Raw genomic sequence first — 19428 nt, 5'->3', positions numbered from 1 at the left:
CTAAAGGTTTCATGACCTGAAGTCAACGCTGTCTTCGGAGGAGAACACCGTTCGGCACTAGTGTTTTTACTTCATGCTTTATCGTTTTCTGTCAGATCTGTTAAAGCAGACCTGAAGCCTCTGAAATAAAAGAAATACAAACAAGCACGTGATTTTCATAAAACTTTTAATTCAATTGTTTCATTCAAGACCATTAACAAAAGTACATGAGAACCTCTGAATGTGGTTTAACTGAACCCTGGTGATTTCTGAAGTTGAAAGTAATTTTGACTGCAACTTAAATGTGCAGAGGCACAACAGTTCACCCACCACTTCTCCAGAGCGCTATAACTGATATCCTGAATTTGAATGCTTTTTTTTAATAAACTGGATTTTCTAATACTTTACCTTCCATATTATTTAAGTTAAATTTGTTTTTTTATTATATCTGAAGTTTGAACTTCCACTAAGAAAAAAAAAAAAAGAAAAAAAAGCACACATTACATACAGTATAGTTCAACCCAGAGGTTTGGGATGCATATCAGTATTATCTCTACTAGAAAAGATAGCCACCCTAAGATTGTTCTGAATATTTTGGCGGTTGGCTGGGAACAGGATACTTTTTTGTTTTTTTTACATTTTTTATTTTTTATGTCACTTTGCTTGTAGTTTTTAGGCACCTTATCTCTTACTTAATTCAATATTAGCAGATTGAGTTTTAATGAAAAAAACAAAAAACAAAAGCAAAAACATGTGCAAGAAAAAAAAAAAAAAAAAAACATAGTATAAAAGAACTGCAGATATAAGATGCCACAAGGAATTCTGCACCTGGGAAAATTTGCTTAAGTGGAGCATGTGAATACCAAAAAGGTATCTAAAGGCTCCAGATTGCTAAAGTAAAACCCATTAGATTAACTACTTCGACATTCACATACATCACAAACCATGCTTTCACTTCAGCTCTTCAATAAAGCATTTTAAAACTGCTCAAAAAAAACGAGCAGCGAAGAATCCTCAGTTTAAGCTCGCACATATGAGAAATATGATCCTCCTTATGGAGGGAACTTTGCTTTATATACGTTTTGTAGGAAAGCATACAGAAAGTGGAAACTTGACAAATGAATCCATTTGAAGTTTCCATGGATTAAGGAGCAAACATGAGAAAAAGAAACAGGAGCAGAAGCTCAAAGACATGCCGACATACGCACTCATCAACCCAGGCAGACTACAGGACAAAGGACAGGTGCAGAATTCCAGACAAAGCAGATTCAAAAGAGAGGGACACAGACAGCCACACAGTCATCACTCTGATTTTAGAGGGGCAAGGCCCTCAGAAACATATACCTCCATTACACACTAATCACTTCTAGGATACGGCGCGCACACACACACACGCACACACACACACACACACACACACTCAGAGATCCCATGTACACTGCAGTGTGGACTCCATATCAAGTACATCATACATGGGAGGCAGGGAACCATGAAATGACAAAGGTTCCCTCGCAGGTATCGATGGGGACAAAGATTACACATGCCGATTACTGTATGCGTGTTCGTGTTTTATGTATGAGTTTGTGTGTACAAGCATGTGTCAAATCAAATTCCCTTATCTCCTGCTGTTGCCACATCCCACCAACACTGAATGGGAGAGGGGGGGGGGGGGGGGTTAGGCTCTGTATTGCTCAGTCGATGACGCCAGGCTGACGAGTCTTGCGCTCCACATTGAAGCCCTATACAAAAACAAACTTTGTTAAAGTTGATGCCAATATAATACAAAATTCAAGTAATCCAGTAATTGAAGATTAAAGGAAGGAAAATATTAAAGCTGGTGTGATTCTAATCATTGCAAGACGAACATCCACAAAAGGAAAAAAAAAAACATTGTGGCCAACATTGAAAATCAATGAGCAAGATCATATACGGGAACATGATTTTTAACGTTAATTGTATGGAAAAAAAATAGATTTTTCAAGCATATCATTCTTCAAGTACAACATATAATCCAGTTAATGGTCTTGTTTTGCAGTTTTCTTTCCTCAAATAAAAACTGGAAGTCAATTAAAAGTCAGGTGACTGGACCGGAGGAAGAAAAACAAAGGCAGCAAAACTACTCGAGCCATATTCAACAATATAATCCCACCATTTAAAATTGTGTTTTCATCTTAAGTGTTATGGTCCTGTTTCAGGCGATGGTGTGTGTTGATCTCAGCCATGCGTTTAATCTTAAACTGTAGTTTATAGTACTGCACAATTGTTTCCTGCTCCCCTGGTGTTTTTCTCCCTGTCTGTGCCAGTTGAGATGCAGCAAATGGCACAAATTTAGTTGTTTCTACTTGTTTGTTTGCCTGCTTTTGAGTTGGGGTCTGATTGTCCTGTTTTTGTATTTACTTATTTGACTAAGGTATTCAGGGCGGGTGGGGTGGGGGTACTGCATGTACAAATGTCAATTTGACTCATAAAATAACTCCATTTACAATGTATGACTAAACTTTGCTAAATATCCTTTAATTATACAATAAATAGCAAAAACAGTGGCTAATTTCAGAGTTCAGGAAAAACTTGCAGTAGCAGTGCAGTAGGCTCAGTGGTACCTTTGAGTTGTCAGGACCGCGGGGCTGTCTAACGATGACCAGACGAGGAGCACTGGCATCATCAAGGGTGATGCTCTTCAATCGGTTCACCAGACGGTCAGGGCGAGGAGTTGCCACTGGTTTAGGCCCCTCGCTGCAATGTTAGGGGCATGATATGAATTCAAGATTAACACTGAGACCAAATATATTCAGATTGAAAACATCAAATATCCTGTACGCAACCAGCCGGAGTTCCTACCTGACTCTGCGAACATTGCAGGCACTACATTTTCCTGTGCGTTGATTAAGGACGACCGAGAACTCCACCTCATCCCCGGTTTGGAGCTCCAGGCCATCTTGCACTTCTTTTACGTGGAAGAACAGTTTCTTGCTCTCACCGACCTCATATGTGATGAAGCCAAACTGGGGACAACAAAAAGAAACGTTGAAATCAGTATCCCTTCACTCAAGTATAACCTCAGTTTCTGGAAATAAATTGTTGATCACTTACCTGGTCTTTGACACACTCCACCAAGGCTCTACGCTGGGGGACAACACTATAGGCCATATTCTGTCCAGTCTGGGATACTGTGCAAACCTGGAACTTCACAAGTTCTCCTTTCTGCAGACAATCTGCCTTGCTGGCCATACCCATGATTCCAAAGGGATAACTTGGACCTTTTGTTCCACCTGAGACAACAAAGAAGTGGGTGACATTTTAATTTCCCTACAAGACAAACTGCATTAAATGCTGGATCTGCAAGTTGCATCATAATTTGTCACCAACCTTCCTCTGTGATTTCAATAAGCCCTTGGTATTCTGTTTGGGAGGGGTCTACACTGCGTAAAGGACGGATGACTTTGCCCATCATCACTGCCGCACCAACATCCTCGCCAATGCCATTCACTAGAAGAGAAAAAGGATATTTCACAATTTAATTGTAGTCCCTTTACCAGCCACGTTAACAAATCTTACAAGTGAATCGTATAAAGAAATCAGCTAAACCTCTTCATACCTGCAGCCACTTTGGTAACCTTTTCAGCACTGACTTTGTTTCCTTTTCCTTTAGAGAGCGTGTACTCCACTGTGTCGCCCAGCTCCAAACTGTCCAAGTCTCCACACATCTCACTGAGGAAAACACAGATATAAATAAAACCAGAATTCAAATTCACAGATATTTACATGTCACTCACAAGAAATCTGCAAACAAAAAAAAACAATTTTAGAATTTAAACTCTACCTGTAGTGAAAGAAAATCTCTTGGTCATGATTTGCTGTCTCAATGAAGCCAAAGTTGTCCTTCAGTGTGGCAACAAATCCATGTAGTCTCTTGGCATTGGAGGAGGTACGGTTGAGGACCCTGATGGAGACTGCGCTCTGCTGGCCGGTTCGCTTCACTTCGTTGATAGAGAACTCCACCTAGAGGACAAACATTGTAAGTCTAACATGGCAGAGACAAACACTGAATCACTCCTAGAAACAGAACCACAAAAAGGTGGGTGATATTAGCAGCGATCCTCAGCTACAGGAGCAAACTTCATATCGTCATCTTTTCAGCAGTACCACTTGAGTTGACCCATTAAGACTCTAAAAAGTTTCAAGTAGCATTGTTCGATCACCGAAAACCTGAGGGTTTCCTGAGGAATGGCCATGATTTAAAAAAATTCTCAGCTTCTGAAGCAAGTAGAGACAGAGCTTAAACATTTGGCCTTTGAGTCATTGCAGTTTCCCTAAACTGAACATTTTCCAGAAACCAATAAAGCTGGAAAACTTGCTGCTCCTCAAAAATGTCTCATACCGACTGAGCCTTGGTCAGTGGATCAGCAGGGACATTGTCTGGGTCCGACTCGCCTTCATTGTTACTTTATTTGTTATTTTCCCCTTGCTCGGCCCTCAGCCTTCGCCTGAAACTCTATTTAAAAACATGTTCTGCGGGCTAAAAGCACTGACGAACACATTTCCCATAATGCATTTCACCTTTCCCGCAAGTACATCAGCGAATCATGACACAATTAATCAGTCACGCGTCTTGAAAAGTATGAAATTTGGTTTACACACGCATGCTGCATCAGGTCAAAATGGGTACATAAGTCCTTTTAGTGAGCAGTTTACACTTAGTTGATTCTTTGTATAGTCTTTAAATCTGAAGATAACTGTAGGTACCTTGTCTCCAGCCTGTGGGAGACCTCCTCCCTCTAGGTCTTTAGTATGGTATGCCACAGTGAGCTTCACTCCACAGTCTTCATATCCAATAACTCCTTCCTCCGATTCCTGCCAAAAGGACACCACATCAAACTAAATTATTTGAGCATCACCATTGTTTGATCCAGCTGCTCCCAGCCACTGCTGAGTCGCTCATCAGTGATATAACCATTTTAACAAAATCTGTTGAAGCTGCCAGTTTCAGGTGAATTGAGCAGAGCATTTTAAAGTATGCATTGTATTAGAAGATGGTGTGCAGATAGCCTACACAAGCATGAGAGGCCTCAGTTTGTGCAATGTTTCACTCTGTACAAGCACGGGTGGTTAGCATTAGCCTAGTCTAGTGCGACAGCTCTGCGTTACAGCAGCATCACTACTGTAGTCTCAATTATTGGGAACAGTCCTGTAAGACTCATATTTTATTCCTTCAATTATTTTAGCTATTGACTGATCCAATCACAGCAATGCAATTTGCTGATATATTACCTCCACCATGGAGATCATTTTTTCACCTGGACTGTAAGTCAGAAGGATTATAAAAAAACATTTGGACAGATTTTTAAGGAACTTGGAAGGATGCATTTTGGGTCAGAGAAGGTCCCATTGCATTGTCGTGCGGATCCATTTGCTTCATTAATTATGAATTGATTGAATAATTAATTCAATCTATGGTCGAAGCGTGGGTGCACCGACGTTGCCGGTTAGTAACAGGTACACAGTGAAAGGCGAGTTCTCGTGTGAGACAGAAACACTGCTTTGACTTGTTGAGTGAGAGTATCCGTGTTGGCGAAGGTATTCGCTCTCAGAGCATCCTTCTAGATACACTTTTATTACGAACACAAGTGTGACCAAAACAGTGGATTAGTTCCGCTGGCCAGGCTGGTTTGACAACTGAAAATATCTTATGCTTCAGATTCTGATGGGTAACATTTTTTGGGTTCTTTCCCTCTAGAACTTAACGGTGTGTTCCCAAAAACCCATTCTAGTAATCAGGATTAGTGTGTAGTCTCTAAATTGTGCAGCTCTATTGCTCACTGAAGAAAGGATGTATGGTTGATTATGGGTTTAATAGTGATCAAACACCATGCTGACATTGGTTGGCCAGAGGCCTGCAAAGACCAACCTTTTCTACGACTTTACCCTTGGAAAAATAAGAAACACAAACACTTGTTACACAGCAAGGCTTGTCAACAGCACGCTTGTCAAAAGCTGTTTTCATACACTGCGTTGTGTCAACTGTTGAATTTTATATTAAACATCTGAAGTCTAGGAATATATTGGATAAAGTTGGTGAAATTATTTGACTGTATACAAGAATAATTTGTATAATATGCCTAAAATACGAGCATCATCACTCATTTGTGAGACATGGTCATGTGGCTTCATGCAGAAGGTCTCAGTCCTACCTTGTCTTTTTTCTAAACCAACAAGGGACATGGACAGGTGGAGGTAAATGGAGGACAAAGGAAAGAGTAAAATTAGAACTAAAAATGGGTAGAGGGGTAGAAGAAGTAGGTTGGGGGTGGATCAACAAGGCTACTGTTTTCAAAGAAATGGGGGGTAGATGCCGTAATATTTGTCATAATAATACCTTCTCCTTGCCCTTGGTAGGACTGACATTCTTTGTGGTGACAGCAATAACTTCTTTCTCCACCACACCCATGAAGCGCTGCTCAGACTGGGTATGGAAAGACACAGTGCCCTTGGGCAGCTTCTTGATGCGCACGGCATGGTTCCTCTGAGCAGACAGCATATCCTGGCAACGACAGAACATTTAATTTCATTTGTTTAAAAAGTAATTGAATGTGGCTGCTAAAGTAGTAACACAGAATACATACTTTGGTGAAAATCTTATTAACAGGACCTACAGGCACAACAGTAAACTCCACTTCATCCGAGATGTGCAGTTGGCTCTCCTCCAGCACTTCACTGAAGTGAAAGAACATCCTAGCATCCCGATCCACACACTTTATGAAGCCAAAGCCATCGCGTATAGCCGCAATCACCCCCTAGAAAGAGTTTTGGTGGCACAATTGCTGTCTATGAATAGGTAATCACTTAAGAGGTCTCTATAAATCAGCCATTTTTTTTCAAATAAAATTATATATTCAATAATTTAATAGACCATTTGTGAAAATCAATCACTTTCTTTAGGAATCATTTACCATTTCACGCGTCTCCTTGGTGAAGTCGAAGGTGTCTGGGAGGACGTCGATGTTCGTCGCCCTCTCCAGCTTGTCTCTGCGGTCGGTGGAGATGTTGAACTGAATGTGATCGCCCTCCAAAAGGGTCACCTTGGATTTTGTGTCCTTCTCCCCGAACGGCAGCTCCTTGTCAGTGAAACCAATTCGAGAACTGATGCGACCTGGGAGAGGGTCGTTCTGTGGACGCAGGAGAGAAAGATTTTTCTTGGTTAGTGACTCACAGGTGCATCACTAGTTTTACAACCAAAGCCTCATGAAATACGCAAGAATCCACCTTGACAGACTTGTAATCTACTTGCCTGGTTTTTGGTGGGAACCTTGGGAATGACCTTGACGACAGTGCCTTCAAACTGCTCAATGCTGATATCCTCAAAAATGACCGTTCCTTGAGGGAGCAGCCTCACATCAGTAGCTACTTCTTTACCCTAAGCCACAAGAACAAAAAAAAGGTAAATAATGGTCTAAACACATCACACCAGTAATAAGAAAGAAACAGGTAAATTGGTAAAAAGAAAAAAAAGATTTGCCCAAAGTTAAAAAATAAGAAATTTGTGGATGGTACAGTTGAAAAGCTTGACACCTACATTTCTGTCTTTGATGGTGAACTCGACATCATCTCCAGCCTGCAGAGCCTCCAAATCACCCTTGAACTCACTGTAGTGAAAGAAGATCTCCTTCACCACGTCAGCCCTTTCGATGAATCCAAAGGCCTCCTGAAAGACAACACATGGTTCATCAACCTACCAGTCAAAATGCGAGTTTGGTGGAAATCATTGCGGTATGGAATAGAAAGAGATAAATGGCATCTAGTTATGATGCTACCAAACACCATATCTAAAGCAGATCTGATTATTTTTAGCTTATTTGGTAAACAAGTAGCATGGTTGGTTAAATCTGGGTTGTCAGGTAAAGTCCATATCCTTATCTTAACACCCCTGGACTGATCATTTTGTTTTGCAAAGTCAGCCATCAAACAAATCACATTATGTCTTATTATCGTAATTAGAAAGGTTCATGTAAGGAGATCATTGGTCCGTACCTTTGTAGCGCACACCACACCCTGGCACCGCATCTGTTTCTTCTTCACCAGCTGAATATTACGAGCACTAACGGCACCAGTGCTGAAAGACATAGAGAAATGAATTGGAAAAAAAGGGCAACCGCTGGGAAATCCAGACAATAGTGTCAAAGGGGAAGGGCTCACTGTTTGTTGGTCTCCATGTAAAAGCTGACTTTGTCACCGGTGTCCAGGTGGATGTTACCCTCTACATCCTCAGGAGTGTAGGTAAGGTAGAACACTTCCTGTGAACGTCACAGTGTCAAACCTTGTCAAATGGCTAGGGCACACATTTTAATGATTAAACTGTACCATTCAAAACCACTTAATAAAATGTGTGAATGCATAAACAGAGTAGAGATTACACTGGAGATTTAACAAGAAAAGACGCGTGTTGGCTCAGTGTCTGTACAGAGTGTACTGAGTGAGATGTAACGTTAGATTTCACTGCAGGCAGCTTCATTCTTCTGCTTTAAGTGTTTAATTACCTAGACTGTGGTGCTCCACTTCTGATTACATAAAAGATCTTTAAGAGGTTGTGTGTTGTTGCTTCATTACAATAACATTCAGCATTTTCGTGGTCTAGCATGTTGTAATCTATGTCACTTTTCTTACCCCATTTCTTTCATAACAGACACTGCCATTGGGAACCTGCACAGGACCAGACTTTCCATCCAAGTGCACTGGGATTGATGAGACAACCTGCAGAAAATGGGGGAAATCACAGAGGGGAGCCATTACCACACTGATTCGGCAATATTCTTTCAAATTACATACACCAAGTTAAGTATCTCTGGAAACATGATGGATGAAAGGCTGAATTTCAAATAAATGTCATAATAACAAGTAGATTAAGTGTCAGCGGTGTGGAGCATCACTTACAGGTAGGGGTGTAACGGTACACAAACCTCTTTTTTGAGGTCACGGTTCGCTACGTTTTCGGTACAGTAGAAACAAGGGACAGAAAACATTAAACTGATTTTTTTCTCTCTTTTAAGTCAACCCTGGTTAAGTATGGCCTTTTTTTTCTTACCTAGGTAATTTTTTTACAAAGTAAAACAACAAAATAAACATACTCATAAAAAAAATTTAATTACTAAAATAAATATCCATTAAGGTGATGCATGTAGAAAATGAACTGTTCATTATCATAATTAAATATAAGTATTTTCATTTTTTTTTTTCTTAAAAAAGAAAAATGCACTTGTCCACAGTTTGCAGAAAGGGTTTGATGCCCTGTTGGTACGACACAAACACTCACTCTAGGGACAGAGGTTTATAAAGGGCTGGTGTGACTTGCTGGCTGAAATGTGGATGAGAGGGAACTTCGTAATGGGGCTTGATTACTTTCAGTGTGTGTTTGAACCCTGTTTTCTCAACAACAGTGAAGGGTCACATGTCCGCTGCTAAGAAAACAAATGTCGCTCGTTTTTTGCCTTAACACGGTCTGAATATCTGCAAGCGGTAGCTTTAATGCCACATTGAGCTGGGTTTGCACTGAACTCGTTTTTTCCTTGTCCCACTAACATTAGTTATTTCCAATGTTAGTGGGACATGACTGGTGATGCCGTTTCAAACAGTCGGCATGTTCGTTGTGCTACCAGCTACATATCAGACAGCAGTTGCGCAATGTCAGCATAAGATAAATAAATTTGGCAGGTGGACTCGCTGCATTTGTTTGGTACACGTGCGTAATGAACCAAAGGGCCTGTACCGCAAATTTTCGGTTTCAGATACATGTACCGTTACACCCCTACTTACAGGTTAGCAGAGTTGCATGTGCAAGATTGTGCTGCAGTGTAAAATCTTAACGTCTAAACCTGACTATAGAAGTCAATGAGCAAATGAATCAGTACGAGTGTGCTGCTTTGTGGAAACACACGGCTCTACATGTAGTCAGATTAGTTATGTGAATGCATTACAGGATGAGTGGTGTCAATAGCATGTTGACAGTCTGGCAAGTTACACCACTGCCTTTACTGGGTCAACTCAACTTAATGACGGAGCAGTTGGGCCCATTGACAAGTATAAACCCATTGGGCAATTTAACATTCAGCACCTCAAGCAAACATGCACGTCATCAAATCTTGAAATGTTTTTTTTTCTTCATTTAAATACAGGATAAGAGGGGGATCAAATTTTACCGTGTACTTGGAATATCATCCCCTGCCCTAAACACAATGGGCCATATAAATCATTTGACAGACAAGGACAGAACCAAAAATAAAATGGTGTTCCTTAACTGGATGAATATAACCATGCAGCACAGTAAAGGGATAGGCGTGCAGGTCTGGCCCCACCTGGCCCGAGATGCGCTCCTCTGGCAGCACCTCTGGCTTTATCTTAAGCAGCTTCACTGCTATGCGCTTGCCAGTGCGCCTGTCAGAGGATACCTCAAACTCTACATCATCTGAGGAAAGAGAAGCAGGAAAACACTTAGCACACTTCAAATGATACAGGTGGAGCTTGATTTTCATTAAACCATTTAGACCAGATGCAGTATATGCATGTATGAACCTTTAAGACCGGGAGTGACGTTTGCGTGCTTCTCCTTTTAGAGCCAGATGAAATATGTGCGCGGTTTGAAATTCTCTCATGTAAGGCGAAATGTAGTTTGTAAAGTTGCTTTTCCGATGATGGCTGACGATCCCAGAAAGATTGAAGCAGATTACAGCAGTGTTTCTTTGATGAAAACAAGGAAGACGATTTCTGCTGATCAAGGCTAAGTCAGGAGGAAGACGAAGGAAGTCTCACCTATATTAGTTTGTTTTTTAAAATGTTAATAAACTTCAGGGAAACAGCAATGATTTACAATGAACGCCAAATGTTTAAGCAATCAAATGTTTTTCATTTCACGTCTTTCTGCTTCAGAGGCTGAGAAATATACATTTTTGCCATAAATGCTATAAAAACCCTCAGGTTTTAGGTGGTCGTTTTCAAACAACACTTAGGTTTTAGAGTGTTCTTTTATTCGGCTCCTTAGGTCTTAATGGGTTCATGTGGTTCAAGGAGTTTCTTGTTAACAGGTGAGGATTGAGACAGATTAGTTATTCATATTTGTACACAAGGCCTCTAACCTCCTATTTTGAGATCCTGCAGGTTGCCATTGTACTGAGAGCAGTGGAAGAAGAGACGATCCTGACGTTCAGAGCACTGGATGAACCCATAGGAAGTCAGAAGCTTCTCCACCACGCCAGTCTCTCTAATGCCTGGTCCTGAGCCATTGGCGTATGCAGTGTGCCCATTGTTATGGAGCATTCCTGGGTCAAAACTCATCTAGGGGAGAGGAGATACAAGTGTTAAACTGCATTCAGAAGTGGCTCAACATAAAGCAGACAAAAATGGAGCTGCAATTTAATGCAGGGTTAAATGCCAACTTACAAAAAAAATTGAAAAACACTTCAAAACATGCATGTAAAGCACATTTCATAGCATGTGGGGAGGAAAAAAAGCAAATATAAAGCTACATTAGAGCCTTCAGGGTCTATCTGGCCATTTAGAGAGGAGAAAACCCATTTATGCTTAAGAACGGTTTTCCAGTCTTCAAATCTTCAAAAAACAAACCGCAACATTTCTGATTTACCTCGTGTCATGCACTAAAACTACTATTCACTCACTATATAATGTGCTTTTAGTCCCACATCACCTATCAACTTTCATGCAATTCTTGTTAGACAGACAAGTTCATAAAATGTTCAACTTCCTCTCAAACGACAATTTAAAACCAGTGAAATTCCCTTATCAAACTCTGCCACTACATCCTGGTCGAACTTCCACGCTACTCCAAACCATGCTGTTAGCGAAAAGTCACATGACAACAGCGGGGGACGGGGCTGTTAAAGTCAGCGTGGGCACTGCCGATCATGCCCTCTTACTGATCTCTGATACAAGGGAGTCCGCTTGTGTTTTTTGCTTCCTGGTTGGGGGTGGCAAGAGAAGGAGGAGGAGCGGGGGATAGACATGGGACCGGTAGAGGTGGATGGGGCAGAGCCAGTGTTGCGAGCCACTGGCGGTTCAGAGGAGCCTCTTTCCATTTCTGACACGGGGGAGAGGACTTGAATATGCTGTTGAGAGGAGGCAACAGCTTTGACAAGGAGCGTGCGCATAGCATTTAACGATTGTTTAAATTAACGTCACCACAAGTTGTTATTATCCGGCACCATCTTCTACTTGACCTTGCTAATCTGCTGACATTTCATAATCCGCCTATGCACGATTTTTGGGGGGATGGGGGGGCACCATATCTCAGCAATATTCTACATACACGATACCTTGTTTTATATTACCCCATTACAACCACCACTAATACTCAAACCCTGTGAGAAATCCTGACAACAAAATACCAAGCCAAAAAGTAAACGGACACTCGGTAACAATGGCTGCTACCATGACACTTTGATAGAGCTACCGTGACACCATTATTCAATACCGGTGCAATCAAACAGGAATGGCTCTTCGGGGAAGGCAGACTTAAAAACTGAAACCAAGTTCTTCAAGGTGAAATGGTTTACATGAAGTGTCATAAATCTTACTCAAGGTCACGTCAAAATAAAAGTACCAAAAATGAGGAACCAGAAAATGCGAATGACAGATCAAATAGCGGTGCATCTACAGTGGACAGAGTGTTGGTGATGGATTATGGGTTATGAGGTGGGGGGGGGGGGTCCCAGAGCAGCCTCTTATTTTAGGTCCTGTTCTGCAATATCAAAACAAGCTACACTTTACACATATGCAGGTCTTTAACACTAATACCCTTGGTACAGGATATTAAATACTTGAATACAGGGGCAGAATGTCTAAACCTTTGGTTTGGCTGCCTGTGCAGTGATTACGTGACTATAAAATGTTAGTCTCAGAGATAATGCAGGGGTTCAGTTCTGATGGGCAAGAACTTTAAATACTACCAATTAACATTATTCAAGGTTCCCAACTGTTATGTAGTTTAGCGTTGCCTTGATTGAAGAGACGTTATGATTTGCACGTGTCACCACCCGACTAGGGTTCTACAGGATTGTGATGCAAAATAAAATATGAGGGGGGAGGAGGAAAAAGACTAATTGTAGGATTCATTAAAAAAAGAAAGAAAAAAAGCAACAAATTTCCACAGTCTAAGCAGCAGAACACCCCTCAACCTGCAACAATATATCTGAGTAGAGGCTAGTCTCGGGAGCCCGAAAAAGGATGAAAGTTAGGCCATTCACAGCAGAGATGCAGGGCAAGGTGGGTGGATGGGTGTTCGATGGGGGGTGGGGCACGTTGAAAAAGAGGTGGGAAGGTGAAACTTACGGAGCGGCCATATGGCGACAGGCTGAGTCCGACAGGGGAGGTGCTGCTCAGGTCAGCGCTAACAAACGCGGTGGGTGGCGACGCAGGCAAGGTAAACTCAACAAAGCCTTTCCAGGGGCTGCCCATATTTTCCCATAAACTCGGACCAAACTTGCTTGAGCACTTGATTACTTGTTTTGATGGTTTTTTTGCTTGACGTTTAAGCACTATTTATTAATGTTACCACCCAATGATACACCGCTGGATGTCTGCAAGGGTGAAGAGAGGAACAAACATAACGGGTAAGGCAGATAGGTCAGCCAGTGTACCAAGTGTCACAGTGTACCAAGTGTCACAAACAAAAGGAAAATAGCTGAGGGCTTTAATGCCCGAAGGAGGAAGTTGAAAATGATTTTTTTTTTTAAATTAGGGAGGATATGTCTTAAGTGACGGAATATAAAAGGGCGGGGGGCTGGGTGAGGAAAGGCAATCAAATCACTCCTCAAAATAAACCGCATAACTAGTGTAACTGATTGGAGGTGGTGGCGGCTTGGTAGAGCATAAATATGTGAAATAGCATTAACAATAACATGACTAAAATCAAATCTTCAACTGAGCATTACATCTTGCACTTCCACGTTGTGTGCTTTCAAGCCCAGATACAAACATGTGATTACTTGTTAAGACCAATGTACAAGGTTAAAGTCAATGAAGAGCTGCAGCAGCTGCTTTCACTGTGAAATAAAATCACCTACAAATAATCACTGAATGAGCTGCTGTTTGATAAACGCAAACTAATTGATGAGGCCAAAACTCAAGATACAAAAGTTTCAATGACAGCCATTATTTACAAAAGTTGCTTACGTGTTTGTCAAATTTGAATATTGATTAAACAAACGAGGATGAACTGAGCAGTCATTGGTGCTCAGTGATAAGAAAACAAAGTCTGCGAAGCACGGCTGGCCAAACTGAATTAGAATTGAGTGTTACACAATCTGTGTTTGTACATCTGTGTAATAAGAGTAATGTGTAAAAACAGGGAATTTAACGAGTTATATTTTCAGGAGAAAACTACTACAATCAACACAACATACATTTGGAGGAGGAAATTCTTGAAAACGTGACATATGAAATATCTAAACAAGTACAGTTGACACCACAAATAGTCTTATATTACGAAAGTACTACAGTCGAAACCCACCTTTATTTGTCGTCTTGTATCTTGTTATTCTCTGGATCTTGATGACTATACAGTTCCTGCAGATCTCTTCATGCACACAGTTGAACACACACACACACACTTGTTACACGTTTCTGGCACAAGTTCTAGATGGTTGCACAAAGCAAAAAATTATGTGTGGAGGGGGGGTCTGGCACAAAAAAGGCAAACGCAGGTGCAATAACACTGCTTGGAAAATGTTACAAAGAAAAACAGTGAGAAGAGAAGAGAGAGGAGGTCGGGGAACTATGGGGAGGAGGGAAAAAAAAATAGCAGATAGCAGCCCACTCCACACCCCGGCGGTGAGTCTGAGGTGTGGTGAGGATGAGGAGGGCTAAGAGCAGCGTTGGGACGTGTGCTTTGTCAAAGCTGTTGAGTAGGCACAAACTTCTGGTTTCAGATCAGTTGTTCAGAATACGCTTGGGCATAGGCTTGCTTCTTTTCTGTGTTTCGGTTGAGCTGATGTGCGTCTTCTTTGGTCGTTTCAGGATTTGGTTACTTCTTGCGTTTTGAACCCTTGAAGTGATCCTTTTTTATTTTTTCCCCTGCGTGTCTTCAGTGTTGCAACTTTGCTTGTTTTAGGGAGGTTTGTCTTCAGTTTCTTTGTTATGATCTGAACTTGAAGCAGTTCCGGATGGTACAAAAATTCAGTTCCGTTTCACTTCATACTGTTGAGAAAAAGCAGATTTAGTTGGTTGAGAAAAACTTGAAAACATGACTTAACTTTATGTTGTTTGACAATAAATTCATATATCAAATATTTGGGTGGAGACAAAAGAAAACTGTCCCAGGAGAAACACTCCTGAGGACCACCAGTGACCTGAAGTTTGTGAGAACACTAGATTCTTTGCCCCAGACTCACAAGTATAAAAATAGGTTTTCCTCAGATGCCTCTGGATACAGCCCATAATGCCAGGCAGCTGACTACCAGGCTAGAGCTGTGGATCAACAAGTCCTTGTGCATACCTTCAGTGATATATATGGCAGCAAATTGGACTGTCTTGTTTTGTCATTTATCCCACATCTACTGTAAATGTGCTCGCTTGATACACGTGAATAAAATGTTTGTGTATTACACATGTAAATGTAGCTAATGTTAGTTAGACACTTGGCAACTGAACACAATCAGTAGGTTAGAGCAGAGTGGGGTTGACCCAGATACGCTGCTTTGAAAAAAACAAGCTGGGGGAGCCAACACAGGACACATGATATCTATTCTGCTGTGACTATGTCGAAATGACTCTTCCCACGTGTTACCAGGAAAGTTAATATACCATGTTGTGAAAAGGCTTGCAACTTCCTACTTCATATTTGTAGCCGAGTTATGTGAGATGTACCACCAAGTTTTCCTTCCTTTCACAGATCCACAAGAACTACAGCTGTAGTGAAAGCACAAACACGTCAGCCATCACAGGATGGCTTGGGTTACTGGGTTAAAGGTGATGAGCAACGAAAAGAAACACTTGTGTGAACCATGGAGGAGGTGGCATTGCTCCATTCTCCCCTTTTCAGCAGTGCGCAGATACAAAACCTAAAATCACAGGCGCCGATTTGCATTTTCAAACACTTTCTGATGAGCATCAAACAATACAGCTCGGTGATAGTTGAGCAAGAACAAACTAGCCAACACGCAGACAGTCCCAGTTATGACCGTTGTAGCTACTAGACCCTCGATCAGGTCTCTGGTCCTGGAAGATTTAACCAACGGCGCTACTCTGTGGTCCGTGGCCCGAACAACAAGCACCCTGACAGCCCCACCAGCCATGTGACTTGCCAGCGAGCCGCCATCCCCAGCTGGAGCTGCTAATAGAGGCCTGATCCAGCACGTTGCGGCAGGAGAGCGTCACAGGCCCAACCAGCTCGTGTCACAGTCCACACCAGGAGCCGAACACATAGGAATACCCCTCACACTTCGCTAGTTCACTGCTGGTTCGTCGGAATAAAACACACAGTGACGATGAGGTATCTGAGTAATCGTCTCAATGACCTTGTGTGGACAAACAGAAGCAGACAGCTTAGCACGTTGCTAACGCTAAAGTCGTAAACAGCCAATACCCCCCGGGCGTTTCCTACTTTTCCACATGGAAACCAATTCACTGCGACACAGTTCAAGCTAGCGGCACAAATTAGCTCATGTATGTTAAAGTTATTTGACTGACACTTGTGCGGGGTTTGAAACTCACGGGAAAGTTGGAGGAAAAGTGATCGGAGTGAGAAAACAGCGGCACGTATACCAGGCTCCATTCGCAAAACGTGCTTCTTAATGTTCGCTGGCTTCATTCTTAAAATCAGTGCACTTAGTAGAGACTTTGACGAGACTTGAAACGGACATGTCAGTTGGACAGACACACCCGGCAGCCACGTGATAAACTAACAGTTACTCAGACTAGAAATCGTAGTTCGTAGAAACGGGTGGCAACGGTCCCTTTCCTCCCGACACCGGGTGCAGTGACAGATGGAGCTGCAACCTCTAAAGCGGAGTTTTGGGGGCTGCCAACGTGAATGTGACGCAGAGACAACCCTAAAACATGAGCCATTCCGCGGTCCGAGTGTAGCTGCAGCTAACTTGGCTCACTGCGAACCAACCTCACTGAACAACAGCTGGGTTTAAAAAACACATAAGGAGAGGTAGTGAGCGCTAACGGCACGAGGACGGGACAACAAAGAAGCTGCGAACGACGAGTCCCCGTTAGCTCGAGTTGATTTCTATTCAACTGTCACGTTTTTTTGTCTATCGCTTCGACTACAATCCCACACAAGTGTCGAGTCCGACATACGGCGACACGTTTTCCGCAACACCGGGCTCTCAATTCATGACATTAGGCAACGTAGCTAGGCCGTTTGCAATGCTAACTCGCTGCTAGCTGCTAGTTAGCTAGCATGCCGCTGCTGACTACAGTGTGTGTGTGTGTGTATGTGGTGATTTATGGTGAGGAAAAATACGGCTGCCCCCCACCCAGGCCCGAGCTCTGCGTATGATAAGGCGCTGGATAAAAACCTCGTGTTTGAGGCCCCGCTGTACAACACGGGGTTAACCTGTTGCTGGCCCGTTGCAAACAAATGTCTGAAGAGTTGTTTGAAAAGAGAATATTAATAAAAACTCACCCCAACAGCTTTCAGCACTGTCACCAGCGCCGCTAGAAGCAGCACGGCACATTACGTAGTGAGCAGAGAGGCAGATATCGCGATATTTCAACAGACCGACCAGAGAGCCTACAGGGAAGAGTGGCCGCTACTGAGCAGTTGGATCGTTGTCTCGCAATGATCCATGGGAAACTAGGCTTACGTTGATAATCATATGCTGTAACTAAGGAAGAGTTGTGTATATAAATGTAGATAATTCGAACCGAACTTAGTTAAAGTCGTTGGAAGATTCGGTTAAAACACAAATTGACAGTAACACAAGAAAGTTCTTAAACTGCGCTGATGATGTTAAAGGGATAGTTCACCCAAAAATGAAAATTCACACATTATCTACTCACCACTATGCTGATGGAGGGGGTGGGTGAAGTGTTTGAGCCCCAAAAAAACACTTTTAGACTATCAGGGGTAAACAGTGTTGCAGCCAAATCGAATACAAGTGAAGTAACTGGGGACGGATTGTTCAAACGTAAATAAACTACAGAAAAAAACGTAAAATACTTCCAAACTGCTCCTGTGGTGTCATCCACGCGCGAACACAGCTCCAGAGGTGGATATCAGAGGTGAAAAGATTGTGGAAATGATGTTGTTTCGAGACGATTTTGATCGATTAAAAAAAAAAATTCGGTTAAATAATGGGTCACCCTTTACTTCAGAGGTTCAAAGGTTCAAAGGCAAAAATTCTGATCGATGCAATGAAATTCTTAGTTCTCTTGTCTATGCCTGGTGCCGTCAGTTAGAAACATTTTAATATATATACACATATATATATATACATATCGGAAGCCTTTAAGTTTAATCATAAATAAAAGGGATAAGAAATAAATAACAGCTGAGGTAGATGAGGTTATTTAGGTGTGCTAAAAACAGCAAAAGACAGTATAAAAATCAGTGCAGAATTATTACAGTTTGAGCAAAAAGAGAACAAGGTGCATAATGTTCACTGTTGGCAAATTCTTCAATTCAATGCACATATTGTACATATTTCATATTTTATTTTATTTTATATATTTAATAAATCTTATAAGCCTATATTTCTAATCTTGCATGGAGCTATTGGAACAAACACAATTTCCCCCTGGGATCAATAAAGTATTTCTGATTCTAATTCTGAATGTGCAAAAAGTTGCATTAAGTCCTTGTTGGTTATGTGTGGAGGGTGGGAGGGGGAGGGGGCAGGGCCAGTGGCTTGGAGATGTTAGTCATTCTTATGGCTTGGGGGTAGAAACTGTCCTTGATCCTTGAGGTCCTGCATTTCACACTCCTATACCGTCTGCCAGATGGAAGGAGTGTGAAGAGGTGGTGCTGGGGGTGTGTGGGATCTCTGGGGGTGTTCCGGGCTCTTCTGAGGACCCTCTGCTGATAGATGTCCTGCAGAGATGGGAGGGTCGTTCCAGTGATGTACCGGGCTGATTTTGACCACTCTCTGCAGGCGTTGGCGGTCTGTTTGTGAGCATCTGCTGTGCCTTCCTGATCAGCTGAGTGATGTGTTGGGTCCAGGTGAAGTCCTCACTGATGTGGACGCTGAGGAATTTGAAGTTGTCGACCCTTTCCACCTCAGTCTCACCAATGTGTAATGGTGTGTGTTGACTCCTCCCTTTCCTCAGGTCCACTCTCACCTCCTTTGTTTTGCTGACATTGAGCGTCAGGTTATTGTTTTGACACCCCAGCAGCAGGTCCTCCACCTCCCTGCGATAGGCTGATTCATCGTTGTTACTGATGAGACCCAGGACTGTTGTTTCATCAGCAAATTTCAGGATTGTGGTGTGTTTTCATGTGAG

At 42.1% G+C, this 19428-nt stretch overlaps 1 protein-coding gene across 30 annotated transcripts; it reads right to left on the bottom strand.

The window, feature by feature from the left end:
- Positions 1–151: 151 nt before the first annotated feature.
- Positions 152–17783, bottom strand: csde1 (cold shock domain containing E1, RNA-binding). Of its 30 annotated transcripts, none has more exons than XM_034591708.1 (24): positions 17612–17748; positions 14489–15174; positions 13309–13556; positions 11898–12086; positions 11100–11298; positions 10266–10432; positions 8638–8724; positions 8170–8267; positions 8005–8086; positions 7550–7678; positions 7265–7390; positions 6927–7142; positions 6600–6770; positions 6353–6517; positions 6168–6179; positions 5885–5902; positions 4723–4830; positions 3800–3978; positions 3575–3687; positions 3346–3465; positions 3070–3248; positions 2818–2981; positions 2580–2712; positions 152–1718 (listed from the first exon to the last, which is right to left on the bottom strand). In XM_034591708.1, exons 3-24 carry the CDS (start codon positions 13432–13434, stop codon positions 1671–1673), a joined length of 2829 nt encoding a protein of 942 aa, XP_034447599.1. In that variant the 5' UTR covers positions 13435–13556; positions 14489–15174; positions 17612–17748; the 3' UTR covers positions 152–1670. The 30 variants fall into 30 exon arrangements, with proteins under 30 accessions (XP_034447599.1, XP_034447603.1, XP_034447604.1 ...); XM_034591696.1 differs by having other exon boundaries at positions 1704–1780; positions 2534–2712; XM_034591699.1 differs by having other exon boundaries at positions 1704–1780; positions 2534–2712; positions 6365–6517.
- Positions 17784–19428: the final 1645 nt, after the last annotated feature.

The sequence above is a fragment of the Hippoglossus hippoglossus genome, chromosome 7 (genome assembly GCF_009819705.1).
Source record: "Hippoglossus hippoglossus isolate fHipHip1 chromosome 7, fHipHip1.pri, whole genome shotgun sequence".
In the NCBI taxonomy this organism is placed as follows: domain Eukaryota; kingdom Metazoa; phylum Chordata; class Actinopteri; order Pleuronectiformes; family Pleuronectidae; genus Hippoglossus; species Hippoglossus hippoglossus.
Note: the sequence above shows the minus strand (reverse complement) of the source record. Positions and strands in the feature narration are given on the sequence as shown.

Bases quoted from the DNA above. Each gene is read 5' to 3' on its own strand.
- csde1 (XM_034591696.1), bottom strand. From the start codon at position 13,434: ATGGGCAGCCCCTGGAAAGGCTTTGTTGAGTTTACCTTGCCTGCGTCG. The intron at 3,979-4,722 runs GTACCTACAGTT...TTTGTCCTCTAG, and splicing joins TCCCACAGGCTGGAGACAAG to GTGGAGTTCTCTATCAACGA. The intron at 3,249-3,345 runs GTTGGTGACAAA...TTGTTGTCTCAG, and splicing joins TATTGAAATCACAGAGGAAG to GTGGAACAAAAGGTCCAAGT.